This window comes from Trichoderma citrinoviride, assembly GCF_003025115.1.
Source record: "Trichoderma citrinoviride strain TUCIM 6016 unplaced genomic scaffold BBK36scaffold_12, whole genome shotgun sequence".
Classification (NCBI taxonomy): Eukaryota; Fungi; Ascomycota; class Sordariomycetes; order Hypocreales; family Hypocreaceae; genus Trichoderma; species Trichoderma citrinoviride.
Genome location: NW_020194720.1, coordinates 1,327,366 through 1,349,736, shown reverse-complemented (window position 1 = coordinate 1,349,736; position 22,371 = coordinate 1,327,366). Strand labels below are relative to the sequence as shown.

General features: G+C 54.8%; 5 protein-coding genes across 5 annotated transcripts; 1 reads left to right on the top strand and 4 right to left on the bottom strand.

Annotated features, from left to right (window-relative positions):
• Window positions 1–543: 543 nt before the first annotated feature.
• On the bottom strand, window positions 544–1,470 carry BBK36DRAFT_1083407 (hypothetical protein; the record flags this gene model as incomplete). The annotated part of the gene is made up of 1 exon (XM_024888935.1): window positions 544–1,470. A coding segment is annotated over one exon (927 nt), but the record flags the coding sequence as incomplete, so codon positions are not given.
• Window positions 1,471–3,391: 1,921 nt separating this feature from the next.
• Window positions 3,392–6,346, bottom strand: BBK36DRAFT_1171412 (xylanase regulator 1; the record flags this gene model as incomplete). Its single annotated transcript, XM_024895565.1, has 3 exons — window positions 3,392–3,535; window positions 3,597–5,926; window positions 5,992–6,346. The coding sequence occupies 3 exons, from the start codon at window positions 6,344–6,346 to the stop codon at window positions 3,392–3,394; spliced, it is 2,829 nt and encodes a 942-aa protein (XP_024747283.1).
• Window positions 6,347–9,799: 3,453 nt separating this feature from the next.
• BBK36DRAFT_1143668 (ribonuclease T2) lies at window positions 9,800–10,663 on the bottom strand (the record flags this gene model as incomplete). Its single annotated transcript, XM_024893617.1, has 2 exons — window positions 9,800–10,380; window positions 10,468–10,663. The coding sequence occupies 2 exons, from the start codon at window positions 10,661–10,663 to the stop codon at window positions 9,800–9,802; spliced, it is 777 nt and encodes a 258-aa protein (XP_024747282.1).
• A 3,137-nt stretch (window positions 10,664–13,800) lies between these two features.
• BBK36DRAFT_1143667 (hypothetical protein) lies at window positions 13,801–14,912 on the top strand (the record flags this gene model as incomplete). Its single annotated transcript, XM_024893616.1, has 5 exons — window positions 13,801–13,981; window positions 14,240–14,328; window position 14,376; window positions 14,476–14,525; window positions 14,583–14,912. 5 exons carry the CDS (start codon window positions 13,801–13,803, stop codon window positions 14,910–14,912), a joined length of 651 nt encoding a protein of 216 aa, XP_024747281.1.
• Window positions 14,913–16,574: 1,662 nt separating this feature from the next.
• BBK36DRAFT_1171410 (hypothetical protein) lies at window positions 16,575–19,809 on the bottom strand (the record flags this gene model as incomplete). The annotated part of the gene is made up of 3 exons (XM_024895564.1): window positions 16,575–16,615; window positions 17,170–18,200; window positions 18,263–19,809. 3 exons carry the CDS (start codon window positions 19,807–19,809, stop codon window positions 16,575–16,577), a joined length of 2,619 nt encoding a protein of 872 aa, XP_024747280.1.
• Window positions 19,810–22,371: the final 2,562 nt, after the last annotated feature.

The following is a 22,371-nucleotide window of genomic DNA, read 5'->3' as shown; positions in this document are numbered from 1 at the left end:
CTCCCCGTCTGAACCAGTTCGAAATGTATTTGATGACTCTTCGATCCATGCTTAGCCGCACCAGCCGCAGTAACAGACATACCCCGTCTCTCCCTCGGCATCAACAGCATACCCGCAGCTCTGCAACACCTCAATCGACTGCACAATGTTCGCAGCGTTCGCCGCCACGTCATTTACAGCAGCAGCCAAGAACTGCTGCTGTTCAAAGGGGTTGCTGTGAGGCTGCTGCTGGAATTGCCACTGCTGCGCCAGTTGCAAGCCCAGAGTCACGCACTGCTGCCGCATCGTCTGCTCTCCTTGATCCCTCTGCTGCTGGTAGTCCACCAGATGCCGCTCGGCCAAGTGGCACTGGGCCTGTCGGTGCTGCTGGGCCAATTGTTGCTGCTAGGGCAATTGGTGCTGTTGAGCCATGCCGCCCCGTCCCTGAGCCGGCCGATGCTGCTCTTCATCAGCTTGTTTCTGCTGCTGCTCTTCATGCTCCTCCTCCGGCTCGGATGAGTCCTGCAGCTCCTCCTCCGCCTGCTGTTCGCGCAGCATCTTGGCCTCCTCCTCGCGGCTCCTGACCTCGGCGCGGCGCTTGTTGCGCTCCGCCCGCTTCTTGGCCTCCTCGGCCTTCTTCGCGTCCGCGGCCTGCTTCTCGCTGTCCTTAACCCGGGAGTCAATCTCCTTGACGAGGCGCGCCTTGACGCTGGCCGTCACCTGATCCCACTCCTCAGTGCTGCCCCCCAGAGCAATGACCTTCATCCGAAACCAGAAGCACTCGGCCGACTTGGCGTTGAGCAGCTCGCGCGTGTTCCAGAGCGACTCGAGGCGCGCCTGGCGCGACTTCTTGGCCGCCTGGTTGTTGCGCTGGCGGTCGATGAGCTGGTGCTGCGCCGCGATCCTGTTGTTCTGGTCTTCTATGTCGCGGCGCTCCTCCTCGGTGATGTCCTCGGGGATCCTGAGGAAGTCCTCGATGAACGGCTTGGGAGGCAAGTCTTCGACCTTGGACGGCGGCAGAATCGGCGGGTTGTTCTTGTGGAAGTCAATCTCGGATTGGAGGGCATCTTTGCGGCGGGACTGCTCGGCTGCGGTGAGGCCAGAAGGGATGGCCAGGCCAAGGTCGCCGAGAGAGCAGCTGTCTGTGCGGAGGGCATGACAAGACGCTGATCGACGTCTGTTTGCCTGAGCTCGAGACGACGAGGCAGCCGCTGCCGTCTCTGTCATGAGCGGCACAGTTGCTTGGGCTTGGGCTGAGTTTGTTAGCACACGACATACGGCGATATAGGCAACTTGGGGATCAAAACGCCCCATGAGACCGGGAATAGACATGCTCATCTGAAAGGAAGACGAAGAACCCTCGCCAACGTCATATCCATAAGTGGAAGCAAAGAGACTGCGATCCTGCTGAGCGATAGCAGCCGCTCGAAGTCTCTTTGCCTGCCCATCTTCAGTCGAGGCCGAGGGCAGCGGGAGCGAGCGTTTACCAGAAGGCATGTTGAAAGCGCTTCTCGGTCTTGCTTTTGTGCTGCTGCGTATGGTGTGCGTGCTTGATCGTGAAGTCGAGAGACGAGCAAGCCAAGCCGGTGTCTCGAAAGGCGCAGATGTATGAAGACACAACAAGAAAGTGAGGCGATGGAAAGTAAACAAGCCGAGAAAGTAGGAGTAAAGTATCAGTCGGATAGTAAAGACCTTGCGTAGCAGTCATCGTCAGTAAACTCCTCACGAAAGCCAAGAGAACACATCAGCAAGCCTCACAACAAAGTCTCAAAAGCCGATTCGAAGATAGAAACTACGTGATCAGTAAAAGGCAACAGAAAGACGAAGGAAAACGATGAAGTCAGTAGAAGAAGCAGGCTGAAATAGAAGAGGTCGTCAGTCCTGCTCGTGCTCGTGCTCGCCCTCGTGTCGTCCGTGTCCAACCTGCCAAAGGCGAAGAGAGGAAGCAAAAGCCCTATGATGAGAACTTTGTAAAACGAGCATGGTTCTTTTGAGGTTCCTCCAAGAAGATCCTTTTGTCTTCTTCTCTTTACAGTTCCTTTGGCAGATGTGTGTACGGAAGATGGAGAGTTGGCAGTCTCAGGTGCAGGGAAATGACTTTTGGTGTGGTGAAGAGGTGTGAAGGGTATCGAGAAGTTTGCGTGTTGCGTGAGGGTGAAGAGGAGAAGAAGGGAAGAAGAGGAAGAAACGAGGTGGGGGGTATTTCTATGCTGCTCGGTTTGTTTCAAACGCGTGGGGGGGGGCAATAGGGGAATCGGATATCTGCTCACTTTCACTTCACGTTTTGCTTTCGATGTGCCCGGACTTGTCACCAAAATCAGGGGCTGTTGCACCTTTTCCTTTCCTTCCTTTTGCTTGCAATGAAGAGAGCATGTTCTCTAGTAGCCTGCCCAAAGGATACAATAAAAAACTCCATCCAAAATCATGACACACACACACGCTCATGAGGGTAAGAAGAAACACCACAATAGCAACGACATGCCCCATCCTCAAACACTGCCCACGCGAGAGAACCCGCAAATGGACAAAAAAGGGAGACTGTGAATCACTGCCATTTTCCACCCAAACCCCCCAGATGCCATCAAGATCAAGCCAAGCCATAAGTTCGGAAAGTAGCTCTACTGTTTTGTTCAAAACAGCCGTCAAACAGGTTACACATACTGGTCTTTCCCCCCTTTCTTCGCTCCGGACATATCGGAGATGCCATACATGCGCCTGCTCTTTGTCCCATCTTGTTGCTGCTCCTGTGAATCAAGCCTTCTCCTTCTACCGTGACTGATTGACGGAGAAATGAATCATGGGACTACCTCCATATTGTGTTTGGCTGTCCGGCTGAAGCGAGCAAACCAGCCGGCAAGGTGACGAACAGCTGGCGGGCCTCCGACATGCGTCACCCTCGATTGCTACAGCTGTGTCTAGTTATGTTCATCACATAACGTTCAAATTGCGGAAGCAGGCACCCTGTTCGTCTTCGTCGAGAGCTTCATATTACCTAGACATACAGCAATCTGTTTTCATATCCTCAATACCTCCGACAGCCCGCCCTGTCGCGACAAAGAGAAACCCCCGGTCCCAAAGCAATATACAAAACATGTCGTCCTAGCCAGTACCTGCCGTACACACAATCAGGGGATATCTTTTCCATCATAACCATAATGTCGCTCATAATCGTATCAGCCATGCCCGGCGCCTCAGCCCACCTAGACCATCCCTCAAAGCATCCCACCGAATTAAGATAGCCTCCCAACACCGTGAAAAAACGTACAAAGCAAAGCACGCCCTTGCCAACAAATGAAAAGGTTATTCATCTTTGCCACAATGTTGAAATATTGCAGCAGAGGCGACCCTCTTTGGGTCACCTTCGTGTTGTGTACCCTCCCGGGCCTTTCTTTATACCCATCGAGTGACCTCCTCAGAGGGCCAGACCGGTTCCGTTACCAGTCCATCGGTATAGTGCAAGAAGCTCGCGTCGTCGTTGCTGTTGCTCAGCCAGATCCTCCGGCACACGACCCCGAATCAGAGCCAGTGCGCTTCGCATGACCTTGCTAAAGTTTCGCTATCGTTCACGTTAGTCTTCGATTCACGGAAGGGTAATCCTTGGGGACAATTAAGCTTACCTGATACTCTGTGCTCAGCGTCACGACGCAAGCTTCGTGTGCTCGTACAATGGTCTCGCATGCCTTGATGACGCTTGGAGACGCTTCCGCCTGCAGCTTGTCGGCAATCAGGAGAAGGAGGAAGGACCCCTGCAGGAGATAGACGCCGTAGAAGAATGGCATAAACTCCAGGCCTGGGTCAAACTCAAGAATCTGGCTAATGGCTTCGGCAGCCGACACCGCATGGCTCGTTGCCGTCACGAATCCTTCCGACGAGATCCACAAGTCGTCGTCGTCTAGCAGGTTGATAGGATCCCACTTGTCCGCAAGGAGAATGTGGAGGACATGCATCACATGGGTGCTGTAAGCCACCACGATGCTGGCCTGGATCTCGCTCTCCGTCATGCGGCTGGACGCATTGGTCCGCACCGAGAGTGGAGATTGCATGTCTGTTACCGCTCCACTGTCGTGCATCTCATGCTGCTCCTTCTCCTTCGTGGACAATGGCAGATGCTTCGCCGCGAACCTCTTCAGGCTCTCCTCATACATGTCCAGGTGTCGGGTGATCTCGGCAACCTGCTCGTCCCAGTCCCGCGCAGAGCGGAATCCAACGCCGAACCGCGGGTGGCTTTTGGCATGATGGACATCCACAATCTCGCCCAGGATGGTCATAAGGGACAAGAAATAACCAAAGATGCTACGGCCGCGACATTCGTAATGAGCGCCGCGAGCAGCACGGGGACTATCGCCAAATTCGTCCGTCATGGAGCTGTCGATGTTGATGCTGGAATTGCCTGCGTCGTGGCTGCGGAATTTACCCGCTTGCCACTTGATGTCGTCCATCGGGTGGTACAGGTCGCTGCACTCGCTGTCCAGAAGGAATAGGGGGCGGTTGTAGCAGAGCGCCAGGTGCCTGTCGACGATGTAGACAAGCCACCAGGCTCGCCGCCTCTCTTCGCGTTCCTCTTCCGTCACGAAGCGGGTGTTGTTCCTGTTCAAGTCGTGCTCGTCCACGTCTTCGCTAAGGCCATCGCCCTCCTCCTGGTTGGCAGGTGGATTGCCAGGCGGCAGCTCACGGCCAAGCTTGAGCTCTCTGGCCAGCGACCATGCCGCACCCCACCACCGCAGGCTGGCGCCCTTGTACTCGCTGGCCGAGATGACCGTGGCGAGGTGCACATAGGTGATGACGTCGTCAAGGCTTCCTATGGCTCCAAAGGCGCCTGTTTCGCCGGCCAGTGAATCCATGTTCAACGAGCCCGGCATGGCCACCCCGAGGACTCCCAGGGCAGCGGCGCCAACGACGGGGCTCGTCTTGGGAGACGGGCTGTTGGTGCCGGTGTGGATCAGGGGCTGAAGAAGCCCGACCGTCAGCTCAAGCAGCTTCTGGCAGACTTTGCTCCTTGCCGACGGCAGGCTCGTCAAGAAAGACGCTTCGCTGGTCTGCGCCGCCACCCACAGCATGCTGGCAAGCAGCGCGGGCTGGCATCTTCTTGGGTTCGTGGGGTGCAAGAAGGAGCGCTTTCGGAAGACGAAGCCCAGAACGTATGGAGACATTGGGTGCATCTGTGCTGATGAAGACGAAGAAAAGTACAGGTCAATCAGGTCGCACGCCAAAGACACGGGAAGAATGGACCCCAGGTGAGGCAACAAGGGCTCAAGCACAGGATATCGCAGATCACTTTGCTTGTAGATGGGCTGCGGGAGCTGGAGCTGGAACTGGTTCGAAGGCGAGGCCAACGAGACTCCCCATGAAGGCGAGCTCCCATTTGCCAACGGGTACTCGTGGATGTGGCCGGTGCTGAGTCGAAAGTTGCCGTCGCTGCTGTAAGTAGCCGGACTCGGGGCTTGCGCAGCATACGAGATGCTGGAATACCCGGGCATGGTGGTCTGCCCGGCACCATACGACGGGGCCACCATCACATGGCCATTCATACCGGGGCTTTCATAGCCGGGGTGGACTTCACCATACGGGCCCAAGCCCATTGCCGACGACGTTTCCAACTGAGTTCTTCCCAGGGCAGGATCGACTCCAACGTGGCCATGGTGATCTTCCAGGCCATCCATGCCGCCCATCGTAGCATGTTGGGAAAGCCCGTTATCGCTGAAGGAACTGACGGAACCCTCGATGTGACCATGAGGCGGGTCATGGGCAGGCTGGGCAAGCTCAGCGCTGCCACGTGAAGACTCGCTCTGCTGGCGTGAGAGTTTGCGATGTTGATCCTCTGGGCCATCCTGGGCCTGGCCGGACTGTTGCGCTGCAGCTGCCGCGGCCTGCTGGGCAGCAATGTCCTTGCGCGAAGCCTTGCCTCGCTTCTTTCTCTCTCGGACGTACTCGCAGCCAAGGCCGAACTCTATTATCGATCAGTCTATCTGCCTGGACACAAGACGCATTATCATGGAGAGGAACGAGACATACCTATGCAATGGGCACATGGGTGTAAGCCATCGCACTTGGTACGCAGCTGGTTACACTGGTCACAAGCGCGACTGATCCTCCTCCTGATGGGCCCAGCAGTACCCGTTGAATTCTTCCTGCCAGCATTAAGGGAGCCTTGGCGTTGCTTTGGCTGCACCGGGCTGGCCCTTATCATACGCGAATTGGATAGTTCCGCATGTTGTGAAAGGTGCTGCATGGGATAGGGGTGGTTGTTGTTGAATGTGTTGACGTTGATCGAGTGGAGATGCGACTGTGACCCATGGTAGTTCGGGTCAAATGACGCCGAAGAGATGTCGGGATACGCAGAATAACGGCGGAGAGGATTTGACAACATTGTGGCGCGCTATAGTCGATGTGAAGATGTTGAACGTATGCTTGACCAGTTGTTGCTAAAGGGGGGATGAGGCGGCACGCGCTTGCTTAATCAGGCCGTGGAGTATAAGAACACGAAAAGGTTTCGCGGTATAGCAAAGCTCCGCTTCAGCAGGACTGAGAAACTCAGTCCGATCTGCTTCTCGTTGGTTGCGTGGAACTCGGCCTGCTGCTGTTGCCGGTGCTGGCTTTATGCCTCGGATGAAGCTGCGTTGAGGAGGGGGGGCTATAACCCTCACAGGGAGCAAACCACAACAGTATACTGGAAAAGCGCAGAAATCGCGCCAAGCTCTGAGCAGAAAAGAAGACCGAGAGCAGAAGCTGCTTCTGCCGCAGAGTAGATATCCAATGGAGGTGTTCAAGAGACTGGTTGACTGTTCGTTAGGTCGGCATTCTCCTGGGATGAAATGCTCGGCTGCGATCAATCGGTCTCTTGACGGAGACGTGACTCGCCGCCGATAGCCTTGACTGATTGAGTCCGAGGGTACTCCGTACAAATGAGGGGAAAGGGGAAAAGGCCAAACTGCCTATCGCGAGCGCGCCTTGACAAGCTACACGGCTGCCGGCGTGGCAACGACAAACCAGCTGACAATGACACAAACAAAGGTGATGCAGCAGAAGAGATGGCAGATTGGGGCAGAGACTGGGGGGTGTTAGTTAAAAGACACGATCAGAGAGAGCTCCATCATGGAAGTATTATATGGGGACTCTTGCAATTTTTATTGCTGTTCGCTCCTCGCACCGCACCGGAGGGCCTCCATAAGACAAGCCTTGCGAGGGCCCCGTAGGAGCACCTCGCTAGGGTGGGCGAGCCAGGCAGGGAAGCCGTCGATGGGTGTGGAGGCGGAGTTGATGGTGGCCAAGTGATGGTCATGGATGGATGGAGAATGGGATGGGGATGGAGCACCTTGTGGAGGTGGACTCGCGAGTGGAGATGCTGGGGTGCAGTGATGCACTCACAATTGGTGCGCCTTCTTAGGGCGACTGCTATAATGCAGATGCCCAAGGGAATTTCGGAGATACTAGTAACATCATGGCACTTGGTGCTTGCGAGCAGGTGTTTCCGTCTTGCAGTTCAGTTCGTGCTCCTCCTCCTCATGGTTCCCGGGCCGCCGCATCACGATCGAGAAAGGGGGGGTGAGGCAAGCCGCAGAGGGGTGCCATCCCAACGTGGCCATTACGCCCAAGAGACTGGCAACCGGAGCCCTCACGCAGACAGACAGAAAACGGACAAAAGAAGAACGGGAAGAAAAAGGGGCGAACCAGGCAGGCAGACAGGGCGCGCTACCAACCCGCACGCCATCATCATACATGTACAGTACATACATGCACAGGGGACGAGTGCGGGTATGAAGCAACTCCGGGAACGAGAAACGGAGCGGTTCTCACGCAGCGTCGCTGGTCGGCGAATCGACAGACCGTTTCAGAAAGATATTTAGAGCCGCGTGCCCTCCGACGTGGTTTCCGATACCCATCCGTCGGGCAACTTGCGGTGCCCGTCAGCTCTCCCAGGTACGTGCAGTAGCAGGTCGTTGGCAACTCGACGCCACGCGTATCGAACGGTTTATTGCCGTGGTCAGGACCGGTTTCAGCGGCGAACCATTATGCGGGGTTAGTCGTCGGCCGTGTGCCTGTAGTCTGGAGGTGAAGCTGGCGGTAGGTACCTCGTCACTTGGCAAGGTACTGCTTGGTCTAGCAGGCATCGGCGGCATCGTGACGGCCATTCTGGCTTCCAGTCTAGGCTGGCCCTCGTGCCAGTCCACGGCGCCTCTCTGCGGGCAGTGGCTGCTTGCTACTGCCGTTGACCAACCGCGGCCTCGGACCTGAGCTCAGCAAGATGGGCAAGTCGGAGGCGTTTCCCAATGGGTCAAGCCACTCTAAGCGTTTCTGGAAAGGTGTACAGGGGGGCCATGCGATGAATATGGGGTCGTCAAGTGGCGCCACGGTTTTGGGCTCTGCTGCCCCAACCAGACGAACGAAGAACAGGGCGTGCCGGGAAATGACAACCGGACAAGGGGAGAAACCAGAGGGAGTCGGCGCTCGGAAATGGTCTCCGTTGGGCTAAGCGAGGAAAAATTTTTGGCATCCCGCATCCCCTCATCTGACTGCATGTGGTTTGGTCATTTATATTGCGGCGATGATGGCGATCGAGACGGGCGAAGAGAAGAGAAGAAATTGACAAGAGCTGAAAAAGCAATGCGTCTGTGCGAAGTACAATAAATAGACAAGCCCGATACTAGTAGTTGTAGATGAAGGACCAACCGAGTCGAAGCAGCTGAAGCACCGAGGAGGAGAAGGAGATGGAAAAGCTGGAGTATGGAAGCCGGATACGAAGCTGGTCAGACTCAACCCTGAGGTCGTTGCGCGGAGAAGGAAGCCGCTTGCCGTCAGAGCAGGAACGCTCACGGGAGTAACCAAGCACCGCACCTGCCTGCGCCGTTGGGGACGAGCACGGGCCAACCAGATCGCACGGCAGACAGCTCTACTAATCCGTGTCTGAGGCTGTGATTGGATGGCCAGTTAGTGCCAGGTCCGCCGCCGCTTTAGAATACTTGAAGAAAATTTCAAGAGGAGATGGCAGCGGCTGCACTTGCCTGCCATTCTGTCCGCTGCTTGGCAAGTACGAGTACGGTATGGAGCAGGAAGTACAAGCAGAAAGCGGCAAGCACCTGAGCGAGCAGAGTGGAGGTTGGAAGGCGCCAAGGACTGCTGCTGGCTCGTGTCATCGCCCCACCTGCCCTTGTTCGGCACCGTTTCTTCATCGCTGCTGCTAGTCTGCATCGGCGTGCACTTGTCTGTACCTTGGGATGAGTGGCGCAGGGGGTCAAATGCTAGAGCAACGAAGGGTGGTGGAAGTACTCCGTGGTAGTACCGCGCCAGGATGATTTCTGGTCTTCTTCGTGTCGATTCGCATCGGCGGGCTGATTTGCTTTGTCTTTTTCTGATTTCTCTTTATTAAGGTAGCATCACTCAATTTGTGTGTGGCGCGCCAACTGGCAACCAGCTGCTCTTGGGGAGGCGAATCCTCAACACCCATTGGATGCTCAACCAGACCGTTCAAGTTGCCTGACGGGCCGCCGAGTTGCCAGAAGAAAAAGTGCCCGTAAATAGACATGAGGGTGGGAGTAACAACACAGAGGGACAAAGAAGTTGCTTCAGCGCTTCCACCGAGGTTGCCAAAGAATGCCATTGCCATTACCGGCGAGTCACAAGATGGCTATGTGGTATACATGACGAATCGCAAATATACATGCATGAGCAAAAGATCCCCGTCCCGTCCGCCGATCCCCACACTCTCGCTTTGTACAAGTATGTTCCTGTGTTTCCCCGGCTTGTCTTGACTTGTCTCGTCTTGGCTTCGTCTGCGTTGCCATGCATCGGCCGCTGAGCCATCTCAGAGCGGAGCTTGTTACGGTCACAACCGCCGGCCGCCGTTCTTGGGGTCGTAATAAACGGAGTCGGGACAGGTGCTCTTGGCGCCATCAGGTTCTGCGGCGACAAACTGGCCGTCTTGTAGAGAGCCCTTGATGTTGAAGTGGTACCAGACTTCATTCAAGGTCTTGCCATCGCAGCCCAGGGTCACCTCAGCGCCGTGCTGCTGGGAGAGTGCTGACTGAATGTCGTCCAGGGCATAAGATTTGGAGCCGTCAGGGGTGATGCCAGCATCAGCCAGCCACTGGTAAGTAGGCAGCGTCTTGAACAATGACACCGTCTTCGAGAAGAAATCAGCCGCCTCTTCGGTCGGTACGTAGTCGTCGTAGCAGCCAGGGTCCAGGGTCGTGATACATGTGCCATGCTTGCCCCATTCGTGCTCCCAGAAGGACTCGTCGTTGCCCTGGTAGTCTTTCCAGTAGGTTTGCATGTACTGGAGGGTGTCATCGGCACCCATGGCAGTCAGGATGTCGGTAATATTGGTGTATGCTCGGCTGGCATCGCACGTCTGGGGAAATGAACCATCGCAATTGTCCGGCCACAACCCATGAATCGTCCAGGAGTCTAGTAGCAGCGGCAAATGTTAAGCATTCATCCCCACTTGCGAGGGAATATTGAGTTGCATCGTGCGAGGCGGCGAGGACTACTTACCGGAAGGGCCAGTGGAGGGGTCGGTATCCCAGAACTGCGTCTGAAGCAGCTGACCAGACGGAATAAAGCAGCAAGTGTCTTGAACAACGGTGGTGTTGTGGCATGAGAGTGGAGTGTTGCTAGGACAAGTCTTGGACGCTGCGGCAGCAACGGAAGCCAAAGCAGCCAAGACTGAAATGGAGTTGTGAAGATGCATTGTGACGGCCCTTGGTCTGAAGCAACAGTCCTAGCCTTTGTGCCCCGTTGAGTCGTTTTCCGCCGCTTTCTCTTGCTTTCGGTTCCCTGAGCCTTCTCTGCCCTGATGAGCTATCTGGGTAGCGGACTGGTTTCGCTGTCAGCGTCAGATTACTGTTGGTGACTCCTATTTAACATCAGAGAAGACAAAGGATCGGCAAGCAACAAAGTAGGGTACCTTGATATTGAAGGAGCGCCGCTGAGGCTCTCGTTGAACGGGGGCTTGTGACGAAAGCGGTAGGTGTGATGGTTATTGCCAATCATTGGCGGGTGATCGGAAGATCTACCGGGGTAGGCGCCGATTCACATGGTAGAAACACCATGAAAAGCGCTGGCAATTGGCCATCTGTTAGCCAGAGAATGCGAGCAATTGGCGTCTTGCCGTCTCGGTGAAACCGACTCTGACTGTGACACGCTACGCATTGGCTTGGTTCATGAATCAGTGGGCATAAATCTGTCGCCTAGCGGCCCGGAAGAAGCTCCCATTTCAGAAGGTTATTGGGCAACTCTAACAAGATCTGCGGATCGACAATGCTCTCCTCGACAAAGGGTCGCTTGTTCTCCGAATAGCTACCTGGGCCTCGGCGGCTGCGGTGGTTCATTCGCTGGATGCTTCCTGGGGTTATTCATCGTGATGCGGCCAATGGCAATGCATAATAGCAGAGGCGTTTCAGCTCTCTGGCTGCTCTAGACGCGACGCATTGGCATTGGCAGATGTTGAAATTGACAATGTTTGACGGAGAATATGGTGGGTTCGAGAGCTGAGGTGCCGTCACATCGCTTCATGTGGGCAAAGTGTCCTAGAGCAAGCTATATTGTCTTGTCTGGTGGGCTGATGTTTCCTCAAAGTGCGACGGACTCCGGCAGAAAGCCACGCTTTGGGCAGATTTTGATTGAGCCATCTAGCTCTTTTGAGATGCGGAGAAGCAGGCGTCGGAGAAGAAGGGATTCGAGTAGTCAATACTGAGGCGCATCGCAGAGAAGCATTGCCTCCCGCTATGTTCTCAAAATACGTGAGGCGAGAAGATGGGACTCTGGAGGCAGAAGAGAGAATTGAAGAGGGTTTTTCTCTAGGTACGGAGCAGAGGAGGATGCCCAGTCAGCACGACAATCACGTGTTGATGTCGTTATCTGGCGGTTTCCGTTTACGAACCGCCGCATGCAAGACTTGGGCAGGAAGCATCCTCTATCACTGCCTTACTTCAGCACCAAGAATTGTATAGGAGGCAAGTACGAAGTACCTACCTCTTCGTATCGTGTCGTATCGTGTTGGAGCTTGTTGGAGCTTATTCGGCAGCGGGCATTTGACGTGTTACATAAGCCCCATGTTGGTTCACCTTATTTTCCGTCCGTCACTTCGACGGAATCTCCTCAACCGTATTCAACCTCGATGCCCTCGCCAGATGACCTCCATCAGCGCCAAAGCCGAAGACCTCGCTAGCAATTAGCGCTGGCCGCACGGAGCTTCGGCCGAAGCGGCAGAATGGCAATTGGCGGACACGAGAGCAACGGCAACAAATCAATCAAACAACGAGTGCTCTCTTTGGTGCTGGAGACCCCTCGCCAAGCTCAGGTTGGGGTTGAAGTATATTGCGTTGTGGTTGTACACCAGTGACCAGCAACCCCCGGGACCTGATTGATGCGTGCTGCAGGAATCAAGCGGCGTCACACTTACATGTCAAGTCCGGGAGAGGGCAAAAAAGGTTACAGATGACATTACCGTTGCAGCGCCAAGTACCTACCTTGGTGGAAGCCAGGCACTTGAACACATACAGCAGGTTCTGACGCATTACCTACCTAAGGAATGCATGGCGTCGAATATGCTTGAGCATGTGAGTTACAAACCCAGTAAGAGCCGGCAGAGCTTCAAATTGAGATCAAGACGAGGAGTATTATCAGCATAGGTCGACACTAACATTAGTGGCAGGCTATCCCATACCAAATCAACTAGGGTCCTGCAGAGTGATGGCCAAGCTCGAACATGAGGCCAATCCCTTCTCGCTCCATCTGAGAGGAAGGGATTTGAACACAAACAACACCAGATTGAGCCGTATTATGACCACTCCGGCAGACAAACTTGTACGAGAGTCGTATTGCCGATAGTACTACTGTACTGGGTGGTAATGAGTTGTTCAACGACAACGGCCATCAAACAGGTACTCGGCAGCTCCCCGTGGTGTAGTCCCGATCAGTTCTGTGCCCTGTTCTACGAATACCGGTGACGATGCCCGCTTCCCCATCACTGACACCGTGAAGACAGGGAGTTAAAGATTGATGGAGGGTGGGAGGCGCGCACGGAGGCCATGTCAAGGCGGACTCCCATGGTGGGCGAATGCCCGATGTGCGCATGCAGATACTCACGCGCTTGGTAGTCGATACACGGTAACACCCGGACTCGCGGTCAAACCAACACGTACCCCATACCAAGGCTATGCCGCAGGGCAAAGGTCATTCGGGGCCAGATGGGCTGGGGGGGCAGGACATCAAAGTGGTGTAGTAGTAGGTCGTCGACACGAACCCTGCTGCAAATAGCGCCGAAAGGGGATGCTGATGCCCCTGTTTTCAAGCTCGTTGGAGAGTGCGTGCTGCATGTGGCCAAACGGTACTCGGGCCGAACCCCGGAGTTTTGCAGCCAGTGACGGCGAGGGGCCGCAACCCACCGCCGATGCTAGCAAACGCACTGGGATTGCATTGATCCGCTGCCTAATGAATTGAGCCTGGAGGTGAAGCGGTTCGAGTCTATGCATCTGCTTTGACGCTCGCGGCGATTCGACGATGCGGCAATGCTAAGGATGCTGCGATGCTACGGCCGAGCAGCCTTCATACTGCCCTCTGTCGAATCGCCAGACCGTGCTGCGACCCTGTTCCGCCTCCCAGCCTTGTCCACAACCAGATCTGCCACAGCTGTCACCCCGGAGTATATCTCATCTCCAGGTTTTCCCCATTTCCCCATTTCCCCGTTTCCCCGCCAAATCCTCAAAACCCGGTTCACGTCCTGTTCAAGACCGTGACAGGCGGGCCATCGTCTGATGTTTATGGGAAATTGGAAGAAACAAAGTTTGGTGACGCGCGAATTAGAAACGCCGATGTGTGATTTTGATGGCCACGATCTGTCATGACAATTTGCCGTTCCAAGCCCAAGTGAACAAACGAACCGCTTTTTCCTTCTCCAACGCCACCGCGGGGGAGGAGCTTGGATCGACAACAGGAGTCCAGGATCCCGAGGCCGAGCTGGAGACGGACATGGGCCAATCCTCAACGATGGAATCTCAGCTCTACAGTATGCTCGCATGTCGCTCCTAAGGGGAGGAGAATCGGGTCGACGGCGGAACAACTCATTTTCTCGTCAAGCCAACTCTCCACGCATTCCGTGTTCAAGATGGTTCTAGACTCGGGCCCGGCATTGACAAAAGGTTAAAGTCAGAATCAGCCAAAAACTCCGATCACCAACCGAGGCGGCAGTTCTGGGCCTTGGCCGGCGAAAGATGGGGAGATGGATACTATTAAACTTGTTACCCCGACACTGGTAACCCCGTAGAGCTCGCGCACCTCCCACGAGAGAATCACTTTCAGAGCCGAGGATTTCTTGTTTCTACAAAGTACTTGGGAATCAGGCCATGCAATACCGTGCGTGAGCTGAGAGCTATTGGCTCAGCTGCTTAATTGCAATCAAGGGTAAGTGATGTCAAGAGGGGGAAAAGGCCTCACTTCTACCGTTGCCCCATTCCTTCCGACTGCCAATGGGCGCTGCCTCTATCTGCATGACAAGAAAAGAAAGACGAAGAAAGAAGAAGAAGAAGAAGCGGTTACACAGAAACCAGACTGTGAGGGTGCACGCTCGAGTGATGGACGGGCTAACTAATCAACGTCGTCTCTCACAGTCATCTTGGATCTCTGATCGGCGGACGGAGCGAAACCCACAAAGCGCAGCATGGACATCATTGAAGGGCACGGCAGAGGGAACGACGAAGCTGGAGCTGGAGCTGAAGCTGAAGCTAGATCCGTCCACCGTCCACTCCATCTCTTTGTCCTGCTCGTACGAAGTGCATACCGGTGCTCGTACGAGTTATAGCAGCACCAGTACGTACAGGTACTCGACGAGCACGAAGTTCGAGCACCACTTCTACTACTGGAAACTCCGGGGCATGTGGCAGGGCCACCCATTTCCCCAGCCGTTGAACAAGATTTCCGGCTGGGGGTGTGTGCCTTGATTTCCCCTGCCCATGTTCACGTCCATGTTCATGGCCCCTCTTATCGCGAGAGGAGCGTCCCACAATCTCACCAGTCGACAAGTCTAATCCGCGTCAATCTCTGCTGCAGCTCAACCCGCTGGGCCGTCTTCTCTAGCCTACGATTTGCTTCCTTTACGTCTGGCCGTGGTGGAGAAGCATCTCCCGCGCTCGCCTGGCAATGCTACTTTTACAGCAGCGCTTTGAAGTGAAATATGACACATGACATCTTGATGCTACAAGGGCATCATTTCTGGCTCCTCTAGGCACTTCCGCCCCGTCTCGCTACTCCAGTTAGTCCCCCCCGGCCCTCCTTCTGGCTCCAAGATGCACGCTAATCGCAATGGCGCTCCGCTTCTTCTCGCAAGGCATGGCGATACTAATACTAGTGGCTTTCTCTGCCTTGACGTCGGGCTTTGCTCTCTAGCTGGAGAGCTCGGCGGCTTCGGTGGCATTACAATGCTCAATCTCCTGGACCGACTGACTTTGAATGACCAGCAAAACGGCCAACAGCACTTGAGCACTGGTTGTCGGCCTCACTGAACGATTTTCGTCTTGCTGCTGCGGTATGTCATCCCTCGAGCCTCCTAATTTCAGACCCTTGACCCCAGCCAAACTTTCGCTTTCTCTGCCGCCTTTGAGGATTGTGAGATGATTCTGATGCAACTTCGTACCCAAATACGACGTACAAGCTGCCGGGGAAATTCCCAACAGCGCAACGACTACCCTCCTCCTTCTGTCCGGACGTGCCTCTCTTCACACTGAGAGGGGAAACAGAAATTAGAGTAAATGTGGCCTACTGACACCAATGCTTCCCCAGTGCCTAGCCAAAAGGGAACGAAGGAGAAGGGGAAACTCTGTCTCCTCACATCCGCACCTCCCCCCTGCTTGTTCACGTGTGCCGCTGGCTTTCGGCATGGCCCGCTCAGAAACGACTCCTCCTCTTTTCGACTAGCAGTACGACCCCAATCGAGACCCCTTTGGTCGTCTGGACCGATTACCTACAGCACGACAGAACAGAGATGAAAAATGAAGGGTTTAGAAAATGAGGGGAAGAGCAGAACGGACGGGCAGGGGAAAATACTCGGGCATTTCGAGCTCGTTTAGCAACGAAGTGCCAGGGCCAGCTTTGTCTGGTCTAGAGACAACGGCCAGCCAGTGGAGCGAGAGAGCGCATCGAGATGGATGAAGTGAGTCTTTTCCTTTCTTCTTCTTCTTCTCCTCTAATATCTATCAAGGGTGCCTATTTCTGTTCTCGGCATATAGAGCAGATCCCTTCTATGCAAGACATGGAGGAAAAAAGCTACGATGGTGGAGGTTGAAACGGTAGGTGACTGCTGTAAGGCGCACGTGTCGTACTGCGTAGATTTAGCTCTAGAAGAGGAACTGAAGTCTTCTTCCTTTGGCCCATGTTAAGCGAGCATGCAATTGACGACTCTGGCTATATTGTCTTCCTGCTCGTTTTCAACCTTGTGTGCTTTGCCGATGGACTTTATTACAAGTTCGACTGCAGTGACATACCGAGTACTTCTCACACGTCATCATCTCTTTGTTAGCGTCCAATAGACGTAGGTAGAAGGGGGGTCGCATTGATGTCTTAGATTCCAGGTCCCATCGGTCCCTAAGGTATGGCAACTTTTGCAGTTAGAACTCTCCCATTGCGGCGAATTGACCGCCTTTCATAGCTATGCGGACCTTTTACACTTGTGTGATGCTTTTGGTCTTGGGTAACACGTTCCATGGACACAAATTAGACCGGGCTGACAATGAGGATCATGATCCAAGTATGGTCACTTGATGATTCTCCCTTGGAAACATGGGACTTGTGTAGGGTATTTCTCAATGGGAACCTGGAGTAATATGGCGTGGTTATTGGTGGGGGTTTGTCCATGACTCTATACAGGTTCAAGCCAACACAGACACCACGACGAAGCGAAAAGGCATACTCCGTATATGTATGTGATATGATTTGTTGACCCTTTCCACCATCAAAATACCCATTATCAAATATCCAACAAGGCCCATGTCATCCATATTCAACCACCAGAATACAAGGTAGATCCAGATCCAACCACCACCATACGAGGGATGCAAATATATACACAACACTATTAGTAGCAACAAAGTGCAGCAACCCCCCGCGTCCCTTCTTACTCCAAGCCAGCAGGCAACCACGCATTCAGCGCCGTCAAAGACTCCGTAAGCGAATCAAACGAGCTCAAATCAGCATTCGTCTCACCACCCCCGTCTCCTCCCCTAGGAGCACCAAACATGAAGATCGGATTCGCCCCAGGGCCGCCCTGCTGCTGCTGCTGTTGGCGAATGTCCCAGCTGCCAAAGCTCTGGTGCAGCCGCGCCGAGTCGCTGAGCAGCCATTCGCGGCCGTCCATGCCCATGCTGCCCATGTTCTGGATCTGGCTCTGAGGGTTCTGGTTCTGATTGGGATGTTGTTGTTGTTGTTGTTGTTGTTGTTGTTGTTGTTGGCGGAGGCCCATATCTGATGAGATGTGGCTTTGGGTTCCCGAAGATAGACCAGACGGAGGGGAGCTGATGGGCATGCTCAGTTGCTGTGGCCATGCGCCGAGGATGGTCTGATAGTCCATCTGCGTAGGGTCCATGCCCATGCCTTGCTGGTCCGCATGAGGAATGCCGTTGCCAATGGACATGGGCGAGTCCATGGACAGGCGCTCCTCTATCGACGTCTGCATCGTCGGTTGAGCCAAGGGCTCTGAAGTCGGATGATGCCTCGCAAGGCCATAGTCGTGCCTTGCAGCTTGCGCCGCCCCTTCCTCCGAGGTGACGGGTGAGATGGGGGCTATGTTGCTCGATCCGGGAGAGGGCACTTCCGACGTGCTGTAGTACTCGAACCTCTCGTCGGTTCGTTTGAGGATAATGTCGGCCTCTTCCGGAATTTCGCATTTCCACTTTCGAGCCAAAACACTAAGAATGCTCAGCGTCCGCCTAGCACAGAGCCAGTCTTCTGCAATCTCTTCCAGATGCCGCAGTCCATGGGTCAGGTCTCGTTTTGCCGTCTTTTCCGGCAAATTGAGCAGGTGGATGGTGCACGCGCTGTGAATCATGTAGACTGCAATGTTGCAGATCTGTCGGAGATTCCAGGACTTCTTGTACAGCCTCATCAGTTTTGATATGGCACCAGCGTTTGCGGTGCATATCCGCCTTGGAGATATGTGCGGAGGCAGTGGAGATGCGGTTGGGGAGTATTTCAGGAAAGGCCTAAAGAGGTGAATGTATTGGAGGTGGTAGAATGTGCTACAGAAGAAAAGGAGTCAGTATGACATCTCAACGCCTTGCACGGTGCAGGCAAGACTTACAACATCAGGATCACGTTTGGCAGCAAGCCTTCCTTTGGATCAAACTCCTTGGGCACGGCCCTGCGCCATTCCTCCAGCCGCTGGTGCAGCTCGCCGAGTCTCTTGAGCTCGAGAGATTTGCTGCTGGCCCGCTTTATGTGGCTGGGGTGGTAGAAGAAGACGAGGATGTCGCTGCTGATTTCGCACAGCTTGGACAGCAGGAGAGCAACCGCCCGCGTCCTCGACGGCTGCGCAAGTGACTCATCGAAGCCCTTGTCGGTGAAGGGCGACCACAGCGCTGCGTCTTCGTCCGGGAACACTTCGACTTTGGAGACAGTGAAGGAGTTTCTCGGGAGCTGTGGCAGGCGGCCCAGGTAGTTGGACCAGGTCTTGTCGAACAAGAAGCAGCCCCAGAAAGTGATGCGCCGGGCGTCAATTTCCTCTTCCGTCATGTGCTCCTTGTCCAAGCCCTCGATCTCGAGGTTGAGGCCGATGTCGAGAGCCATGCGGAAGCTCATGCCGCTGTAGACCCAGCCCTTGGCCTCTCTTGCGCAACCGGCCTCTCTGACAGACATGAGTGCCAGGGCTTGCACGGTCACGAGCCGGGGCTTCTCATACTCGTCATTCTCGACAATGAGCCGCTTGGCCTCGGCAAAGAAGTGATCCCCCTTTGTTCTGCTGTCGCCGGGGATGCCAAACGCCCCAGGGATGTCTGTGAAGTGGCAGCCAAGCGCCAACATTGCGTTGACCAGCAGCGATGAGCAGTACGTCGTGCCCGGCTGCAATCTGGACTTGCCCCTCATGAAGTCTCGCCAAAACAGCTTGCGCGAGAGGGTAGTGAAGTATGGGTAGTGGTAGTTGAAGTACATGTTCATGAGGTGCATGATGAGACGTGGATCAGTGGTCACGCGAGTCCAGGACGTGACGGGATTCTCACATACGCCTGGCTCAGAAGGCGAATCGTACTCGGTGCCGTCGTGGTGAGGGTCTCCTAGGTAGATGAGGTGAGAGGTGCCGCCAATGAAGCGCACCGAGCCGTTCTCGAGCCGCAGCTCTCCCATCTTGCCCGCGAGCTCTCGTTCTCCTTGCACGGGCAGAAAAGACATGGGTTCCTCCTCCGGGGTTCCCTCCTCCTCGTCTTGCTTGGCTTCCGAGCCCATCTTCAAGAGCTCCTGCGCAACTGTGTCGAGGTTGTCGCATGTCCGGATCTTGTTGACGACGTCGGGCACTTCTTCCTCAGAGGCATTCAGGATGGCCTCGACGATGACCTGCAGCGTCGAGCTCTGGGCCTTCATGCTGTCGACCTTCTCCCGGTAGACGCCCTTGCGGCGGTGGTCCGAGTTGGGGTTGTAGATGCACTCAGTGCCGTAGACGCTGGCGCAGGCGGCGCAGCTTGGCAGGGCGCCATCGCACTTGGACTTTCGCCGGCGGCAGGCGACGCAGGCCGTGCTGATGCATCTCCGTTTCTGGGTGGCCGGGTCGGTGGCTCGCCGAGACTTTTTCTTGGGCTGGGTGGCGGGCGTCGAGGCGTTGGACGACGAGGCGGCAGTCAGATCGATGCCGTCCATGGCGTGAAGGAGGTGGCGAATGGTGCAGAGGCCGGAGATGCGCTGCGCGGCGAGAAACAACGGGCGAAGCTGGAGCTGAGGCTGTGAACTAGGAGTTCGAGATGTGGACGTTGGTGGGCAGGAGAGCAGTCCCCAGACGGAGCGCTAGCATCGAAATGTGCCGGCACGCGGTGTCACCATCGAACTCTGGGTCTGGGGTTGTGTCAGGCTGCAGGGATGAGAGATGAGAGAGATGGCGAGGCGCGAGACAGGGCGGGAATGAATGTCTTGGAATAGACGCCCTCCCTCCCTTGGGCTGCACTCTGGTCCTGGGTCCTGACCTGTGGCGGACGATGTCGTGATGGCGAGCCTCTCGGCGACGGCGCTGCGGTCGACGGGCCGTCTAGGGATTTGTCATGCAACGCCCTGCAGCTGCAATGGATGAATCAATCCAGGGATCGGTTGTTGGCTGCGGCGGTCTCGGAGATCGGAGTGTTGCTTTGGTGTATATGTGCGTATGTATGTGGTGGTTGAATAAGACTTGATGCGGGGGGCGTGTAAAGCTTTTGCGCAGGTGGAGGGAAGCTGCAAGGTCTTGCGCTGCATGTACAGTGATGAGCGCTTCCACGGCAGATGTCGCAATCAGGCTGATGTTGAGTACCTTAAGGTAGGTAGCAGTTAAAGCGAGAGAGGCGAGGGTTTGGTGGTGAGAGGGAAGAAGGAGAGGGTAACACACAAGCTGTCGAGCAGAGGCGAGATGGGAAAATACTATAGTATGGGCAAGATAGTACCGGAGCTGACCCGACTGACGACATGCGCCTCCCAGCTCAGCAGCAGCACAAGATCAATCCAATGCAATCCCCAGCCGTCAACCTGACAAGTCAACCCGGGTGTCGGTGGCCCAAAAATGCCCTGAAGCTTCCCAGCCATTGAAGCCTTACGCCTTGTTGCCCGCCAACCCTTCAGCTCCTCGAGGGCAAATCCGGCGCCTGCGATTGGTCTGCTGCCCTGGGCCGGTCCATCTGATGCCCGTTACCAGGGCCTCGAGTAAATGGATTGAGGCTCGCCGAACCGGTCGCCTTTGAAGTTAGTCGTGGCGAGTGCCGCTAAGCCGGAATCGCGGGAAGCTGGCAGTTCAATTCCGCACTTTGATGAGATCGGCGGGACTGTGCATTTCGAGGGGGGGACAGACGCTGTGTCTTGCTTGATTCAGACGAGTCTCTGTTGCTTTTGTTGGCACCACGTAGTTCTACTGAGACTCTGTTTTACATCTTCACTATCCAACACATGGAGGAGTACTATCTGCATAATAATTGGCAGGTTATGAAAGTCACCAAAAGAGTCAAACCACGAGCGGTTGTCGGAGTGCTCAAGCCCATCAGCAGATCCCCCAATTCCTGATTTCTTCTCCCGTAACAACATCCACACCGTCCAAAAAAGTGGGCAAAGAATCACCGAAACTCGGGATTCGCCAGGAACGCTCGGGAGAAGGATTCACAGGGCACGAGGACGAGGCATTATTATAGTAGTAGTAGTACATACTGTAAAGGCGTTCGCTCCGTTTCCCCGTGTTTGGGGATGCGGAGAATTTGTCTCTCAAGGCATGTCATACTCCGTACTACATACTACTACATACTAGCAAGGTGAGATGGATGCCATTGTCCGTTCCGGTCCGTTGCGAGACACGAGACAAGTGTAACCGATGCCATGCGCTGCAAGGCGGGTGCGGGAAGCGGAATTGTATCACGTTGGATGCTATACATACGTGTATAATTATACTTTTGTACTCGAGGTTTCCCTTGCAGAGCTCAGGTAGATGCATTAATCACTCATTGCCTTGCTCAGGGCTAGTCGGAGGCTTGTGGTCACTTGAACGATTGCTCGAGTCAATGCAGAGACAGAAAATGGCTATCCGTTGACCAACTTCCGCGAAACGGCGCCCCCGAAATGCTACCGCAGAAATACGACCACGGAACAAACAACCGAATTCAGTTGTCGAGCAAATCACACATTATCCCAATTGAAACGACGGGTATGCAAAAAAGAACCATGTTAACAGGATCTGTGAATTTGCCAGGAAAAGACGCCGTGTGGAATATGTATTGTGCAAGTTGGCCTTGACACTCCGTACACTCCGCATTCCACGCCGGTAGTCGAGAAGTCAGCAGCTCTGCTGCAATTGCGAGACATGGCTGACTCTAAAGAGTGCAGTTGCAAGACATGGCCCTACCCGGAGCATGGATTTGACTTGGAATCGTACGATTGCCACGGAGGATAGTCTCCTAAAAAGCTCCGCGTTGTCTCTGCCATGTTGTCTCATGTAGCGCTGTCCGGAGTAGTAGTAGTTGGTAGGCAGGTAAACCGTTCACTGCCTCGAGAACTGGCTATGAGGGCCTAGATCATAGAATACACTGCCTGAACCTTCGTTGGCTATTGACTACACCACAAAGACATCGTCGTCGGGTTACGTGCAATATCATAGATTCTTTGTATATACTATTACATAGCCGAAGCATGAGAGGACATCCAGTCCTGCCTCGACCTTTTATCATCATACATGGTCCAGTAACCTGTCCTCTTTAC